The sequence below is a fragment of the Pinus tabuliformis genome, chromosome X (assembly GCF_031772625.1).
Source record: "Pinus tabuliformis cultivar Carrire ecotype Pingquan chromosome X, CPIR1, whole genome shotgun sequence".
Classification (NCBI taxonomy): domain Eukaryota; kingdom Viridiplantae; phylum Streptophyta; class Pinopsida; order Pinales; family Pinaceae; genus Pinus; species Pinus tabuliformis.
In genome coordinates this window covers 85,480,357-85,487,852 of record NC_142308.1, presented here as the reverse complement: position 1 = coordinate 85,487,852, position 7,496 = coordinate 85,480,357, and the positions used below count along the sequence as shown (strand labels likewise).

The 7,496-nt window shown below is 32.7% G+C and overlaps 1 protein-coding gene across 1 annotated transcript; it reads left to right on the top strand.

Moving 5' to 3' along the window:
* Positions 1-4,506: 4,506 nt before the first annotated feature.
* LOC149138495 (peroxidase P7-like) lies at positions 4,507-7,296 on the top strand. The gene is made up of 4 exons (XM_089452950.1): positions 4,507-4,728; positions 5,948-6,139; positions 6,425-6,590; positions 6,905-7,296. The coding sequence occupies exons 1-4, from the start codon at positions 4,507-4,509 to the stop codon at positions 7,294-7,296; spliced, it is 972 nt and encodes a 323-aa protein (XP_089309076.1).
* Positions 7,297-7,496: the final 200 nt, after the last annotated feature.

The following is a 7,496-nucleotide window of genomic DNA, read 5'->3' as shown; positions in this document are numbered from 1 at the left end:
GTTTATTAGTAGTCAAGATAAAAATACAAATAAATAATAAGAATTAAGAAATTATATATATATATGAAATAAATAAAAACTTAAGAATCCAATAACTATTAATTTTTCATCCATAATCTTTATTCAGATTGCTTGGCCTCCTTTCAATCTCTATAGATTCCCTAAACTTACGGTGATGGATATGATCTATCTTAGCAATGACTCGGGCGTCTTCCATGTAGATGTGGTGTTTTGTCTTTTCCGCATGTTCTGCTAATGCTAAGGAGCGGGTCCTCCCATGTTTGATGTCTGTTGATGTCTGTTGCATGCTCCTGAATCCTCTGATTTATTGAGCGGTCATTTTCACCAGCATAGGGTGTCTCGCATGAACAAGGGATTACATAAACACCTTTCATATTCTTAGGGTCAACTGGGTCTTTTACAACCATGGTCTCGTAAACCATCATTGATAGATTTCACTTTTATATTAATTAAATTCCTATTTTATAGGAATAAGTGTGATTTTGAGGAGGGGTTATACCTTACTTTCTAGGATGGAAAGAACACTTCACTTGCCTTGTTATATGTTTACTTTAGTTCTCACTCTATTTCAGCATACTTAACTATGTTTATGGCACTACTAAATTTTTGGCTAGCTAACTCCATTCTTGGGCTACTTAACTAAAACTACAATGGGAGTTTATTTTCGGTTTACATGTACATGCAATAAATAAGAAAACCTAGTTCCCATCGTTCCTCTCTCCAAGTGAGTGTTATAAATATGTACTCATGGCATTAAATGAAATACAAGAAATTTCATTGGTCTCTTGACTACTTAAATTGAATTGGTCTCTTTGCCTCTTTGGTCTAAATAGTGGTCTCTTATTCTCTCTTCTTTCTCGTTTGTTTCAAGCTTTCAATTCTTAGTGTTGCTTATTTTTCATAGCTAAATTCTTGTATTATTGTGATCAAAATATAATAGAATCATCCCTCCAAGTTAATAGATTGTTCGTTTTCCATGTTTAGATTGTCATTAATGTTTCATGAGAAACCACCATTAGCTTACACGCACCCCATGGTTAAAATGGACATTACTTTTGAAACATGCTTTGAAAAAAATATTTGAAAGTTGAAACAAATAGCCCTAATCCAAAAAAATCATCAAATTTTATTTATGTGGATGATTAAAAGAATTCAATTAAATTGAAGCATGAGTGATACCTCCACTCAATGAACTTTGAAAAATTATAATTTTTGCCTATGATCTCCTATTGGTGAATGATTTTTATGGTGTGTAAAAGAGAGAAGATGATTTCAAACAAATGGTTCAAAGCTTAGCTTCAAAGAATTTTTTTTCTCTTTTATAGCGTGTGAAGTACCAACTATCTCGCTAGTAAAGAGACATTAACTACCCACTTTCAAACTTGTGTGCCTTGAAATTGGATTATGATAGTTGCATTGAATTCATAATCCCAAAAATCCTATAAGAGGTCTATTCTAGAGGTAAAAGAAGTTACTTTTTGTCGTGACCAAAATTTTAATGAGAAAACATTTTTCATAAGATTCCAAACCATGTTTTAAATGATGCTTTACCTAAATTGAAATTTTCTAGCTTATCTAATATCTATATTATATAGACTTTTAGGATGCTAATTAAAAGTACCATTATTCATCTAAAATTAAGAAATTTTAATATGTGAAAATAGTCCACTAACCTCTAGATCAAACCTAAATACCATCAAAGGTTTATGCAGAAATACAAAGAAAAAATTTCAAACTTCTTAAGCAAAGAGAAAAATCCTTTGAAGTGAGTCTTGAATCAAAAATCTTAATCATTACTCCTATAGAATTAACAAAAACATCATTAAATGAGTGCCATTATGGATGCCAATCCATCATGGGTCACTACTAGCTTCAACCAATAAGTCAAAATAGAAATTAACGCCCAAACAAGAGGCTCATTCTTAAAAAATAGTTGACGACTAACAAAATGGTGAAGCATAAAGAATCACCCAAGGAAGCATGGCACATCATCCCTCACAATGTTGAACTAGGTCGGTTGTTGATGATGGCAAAAGTATGGAGATATAGTTGAAGATGATGATAATGCTAAATAGCCATGAGAGAAACACTCCAATGTGGCTAGCTTCAAGCTCTATAAAGCAAGGCTAGTCCTAAAGGTAAACCCTAGTAACATTCTAAGAAGAATATTCGCAAAAAGCGCCACTACTAAAAGTGAAAAATAGATATACCAAAAATAAAATCCATGACAAAAATTACAAACAAAGTGTGAAGAATAATATGTCTTTAACAACTTGATCCATATGCTAAGGAGGCAATCCCAATTAAAAATAGAAACAATACAACCCATGTGAAAAAATAAATAATGCTATGATTTATAAAATGCAACCACAAAAGGAAACTTGCTCCTCCTTCATAGGTTCATAGGTTCTAATATAGAACTTGTCAAAGGCATGGTTGGAAGATAGGGAATTCCCCTCCAAGCACTTAGTAGAATATCTTTGGGAGGATTGGAAGAAGGGCGAATTCAAATGGAGATTTTGCCTCATTTTTCTCTATTTCATGGGTGAATTTGATAGCTGGAATTACTCTTAAAAACTCATGGTGTAAACTTTGAAGAAGGGCACTCTTGCTCCAATAAGAAGAGATAGGCTAAGGTTTTTCGCTCCTTACTTCTCACTGGAATCATTATTCATTTCATGGTTGTTGCTATCCGGTTCGTTCTATTTGGCTATTTTTTCATTATTGTAAGGTGCATACTCTCCTATTCGTTTTTTATTTTGAAAAGATGATTTGTTCAAGCATAACCATTAATAACCCCATCTTCATCACATTCAAACCCTCATATGAAACAACTTACAAATAATTTTTGATATTGAAAAAACAGTTCCATTAATAATTTTTGATATTGAAAAAACAATTCGTTAAAACATACCATTAATAACCCCCTTCATCACATTCAAACCCTTCATGAAATAACTTACAAATAATTTTTTTTTAAAGTAAAAATAATTTATTAAATTAAAATTAAAAGTATGATCTTAACTCTATGTTTAAATAAATTTAAATTTCATAAAATAAACCACAACAAAAATTTAAATCCATCCATCATTATGGTCCATAAAATAAGATTTATATTCTATTTAATAATAATTAAAAAAATGAAATAACAATGCAAAAATACCTCGATGAACTTATTAATGATAATAACGGATTACATTGAGGAAAACCAATCTATTAATCATTCGTGAATAAAACAATTCCCTTTTATTGATTTGAATAAAGTTGTAAACGTCTTAAGCTCACGACACCATAAATAATTGCATAAAGTAGTTTAAGACCTAATTCACAAATATAAGTGTGAATTGACAACTGGCCATAAACAAAATTAAATATAAAATCTACATTCAATTTTGGTTACTTTACACCTCCATTTGGACAGGGAAAACCATACATATATTATATTTCGTGGATGGTTTGCACAGGAAAAACCATACATATATTCTATTTGGTGGATGGTTGCTTCGTAATTCAATTCCCTGCGCTTTATTCTCATGTAATAATTCAACCTCCTCCTAACATCATAAAATAATGCTGAAAGTATTATAGTTACTTCACGGTATAACCGTGAGTTGACAAGTGACCATAAACAAACATTTATTGCAGCTTTTGGTTCATATCCACATTCGACAGCTGACCAGAAACAAAAATTTATTGGATCTGTAGGTTTAGATTGAACGTTTGTTTTATTTTCTTATGGGTTGAGGACGACTCTGCAACTTTACAATAATGGATCAATATGGAAATTTATATCGTCAGCAAAAGATTTGGTTATGGCATGAAGGAAACCACATAAATGCTGAATGACGGTCGAGCACTCGTGGAAAATGTGCAAATTTTAAGAATATACAAGAATTTAACTATTAGGTAAGAGGTCAGATTCTAAGATATTCTGGAAATCTGCAATCTATATAAGTTTTGGTAATGCATGAAATATTTATTCATGCTAGTTTGCATTGGGTTTCTTATAAAGTTATGCGGTGCTTGCAAACTAAGATGCAGACTGAGTACAGTGCAATATTAATAAATCATTTTTAGTGCAAACTAAGATTGAGACGGGGTACAGTGAAATCAATTCATTCATTTTTCCATCTAACATTAATGTTAGATTAATGTTAATATAGAAACACCATAGAGGAAAAAAACAATCCTCATAACACGCTTCTTTCCCTGTCTCGGGCCGGGCCATGCAGGAACTTGAGAACTACGCACAGGACCACTCCTTTACTCCTTTATGACCTTTAGGGAGAAGCATCTGCAGGACCACTCGTTTATCACCTTTAGGGAGAAGACATCTACAGCAAATCAATGAACGACCCCTAAGACTTTTATATGCTATTATAAATTGGTAATCATAGATCTCCCAGAACCACCCTGCAAATTGCTAAGCAAATTAGTTTAGTTTGAAGCGCTTTCCGAGTTTGAAGCGCTTTTCCATAACGAACAATGGCTGTTTTGATGAAAAGCCTCCTTTCATGCATTGCTGTAATGATATTTATGTGTTCGATTACTAACAGCGTGCATGGTCAACTGAGCTCAACGTTTTATAACAATTCTTGCCCGGCGGTTCTGTCGATAGTGCAAGCCGCAGTGAAGCAAGCAGTGGCTCAGGTAAAACGTATGGGGGCATCGCTTCTCCGCCTCCACTTCCACGACTGCTTCGTTAATGTGAGCGAAAGAATTTAGTTTTATAATTGAAAGTGCTTAATAAGGGTATTCTTTAATTTCATTAGGTTTTTTTGTGTCTGGATCTGGTAGAAAAATTGGAGGTTAAATTTTGATTTGTGTTATTTAAATTGGTTTTTTTGACTGTATGTATGAATTCAGCACTTTGAGAAATTTTTAGAGCACTTTGAGTGCAGAGGTTACGTATCAAATTTGCAATTTCAATAAATTCTTACACGATTTTAGAGAAATTAGAGAAAAAATCTACAAAAAAAACTTCCAAAAAATCTTAACAAAAACAATTCTACTAGAAATAAGAATTTACCTTAAACAACTCTACTAGGAATAAGAATAGAAAAAAGAATTTACCTAAGACAACTCTACTAGGAATAAGAATTTAAATAAGTTTATGAATATAGAATAGTATATTTAGTCAAAAGGATATTTAGTAATACTCATTGATTTTGTTGCAATGAATGTTGAAATTTTGATTTTGCAATGAATTTTGAAATTTATATTTTTGAATTTTTAAATTTTGAATTATATATTTTCTGTAATTTAATTTTATATATATAACAAATATAAATATATATATATATATATATATATATATATATATATATATATTTCACCAACCTACTACACTTATGTTCAACATGTTTTAAATAATCTCCAAAAAAATCACTATCTCACTCACCCATTACATCTATATTCAATAAAACTAATTAAATAAATATAACCATAAATAAACTTTACAATTTCGACAACCTTATTTGATTTTTAATTCTTAGAAAAATACGGAAATTAAAAGAATTATTTCCTAATTTTTACATTATATTTCCTATAATTAATTATCTTCATTACATCTATATTCAATAAAACTAATTAAATAAATAAAATTATAAATAAACTTTACAATTTGGACAACCTTATTTAATTTTTAATTCTTAGAAAAATACGAAATTAAAAGAATGACTTTGCTAATCTTTACATTATATTTCCTACAATTAGTTATCTACATAAACTGAAGATTATTTAGCCAACTTGGAGTATTCCAATTCATGTATTTATTTAGTTCATAGAATCTTGGATTCAGGGTGTGGGTAGTCACTACTCTTCACATTCCTTATGATAGGTCAGATCCCATGGGTATTAAACAAAAAAATACGGATGCATTTAGTTATTCTGGTTACACAATTTTTGAAGGTGTCATTTATTGCAGGGCTGCGATGGGTCGGTGCTGTTGGACGACTCCTCCACTCTAACCGGCGAGAAGACCGCCATTCCCAATAACAATTCGGCGAGAGGTTTCGAAGTGATAGATACCATAAAAACCCAAGTCGAGAATGCTTGCAGCGGAGTCGTTTCTTGCGCAGACATTCTTGCTATTGCTGCACGCGATTCTGTTGTGGAAGTAAGCTCTGTTGTTGTTGTTCTGTTTCGAATAATTTCTTAGAACTGAAACCCTTCTGAGAATATGTTGAAATAAGCTATGGTGTTGTCGTTCTGGTTTTGAATAATTTCTTGGAACTGAATCGCTTCTGATTATTTATTGAATTGAGGCTTCTGTGATCCATAATAGTTGTAATAAGAACTTCGGGGTAAATCACATGGAAAAAGACCTTTGTCGAAGTGTTTTGAACCAACCTGATTATATCGATTAATAATAAATATATTTTATAAAATTGTTAATTACCAGTTGGGCGGGCCTTCATGGACGGTGATGCTGGGGAGGCGAGACTCGAGAACAGCAAACTTAAGCGCCGCAAACGCTAACATTCCGCCCCCCACTTCCAATCTAAGCACCATTATCTCACTATTCGGAGCGCAGGGGCTTTCCACAACGGAAATGGTTACACTTGCTGGTAATATTATTTTTTTCATGCAATATTAGTATAATGCATTAATTATCATAAAATTGTAAATAGGAGAAAATATATATTTTATATAATTTTGGGGAGTGTTTTTAATATTGGCTATCAGAAGGACATGGTTGCGGTTAAATAATTGAAGCCGGCCTGCGGTTGATTGTTAAATATTTAGTGAATCAGTGATTCAGATAAAAATATTTGTTGAGTTCCGTATTTCTTTGAAATAAAATTCCATAATTGTGGTTCCGAAAATAAACCACTTAATAAAAAAGTTGCCATCAATATGATATGATATATTCAATCCGCAGGTGCTCATACTATCGGGCAAGCTCGGTGCGTGAGTTTCAGAGGGCATATTTACAACGACACCAATATAGACACTACCTACTCTATTTCATTACGTTCAAAGTGTCCTCCTACCAACGGCTCTGGAGACAGCAACCTGTCGCCACTGGATTATGTGACTCCCACCACCTTTGACAATAACTACTACAACAATTTGAAAATCAAGAAAGGGCTTCTCCACTCCGATCAGGAAATCTTCAACGGAGGCTCCACTGATTCAGAGGTGACTTTGTACAGCACCAACGTGAACAATTTTTTCTCCGACTTTGCTGCCGCCATAGTAAAGATGGGGAATATCAAACCTCTGACGGGCAGCAGCGGAGAGATCCGAAAGAATTGCAGGAAGCCTAACTAGCCAACCTGTGAACCGGCCGTTGTCTGCCGAATAGTTTAGTATGTTTAGTTATCCGACCAGCATGGTGTCCTTAATCTGAAAGTGCAAGTCTTCGATTTTTAATTTGCCTAAACTCTTTAATTTGTAATCGCTCTGGACGCATTATGAAGTCCTCGAGCAATAAACGGCGTAGGTTGAAAATAATAATTTTATTTTAATTT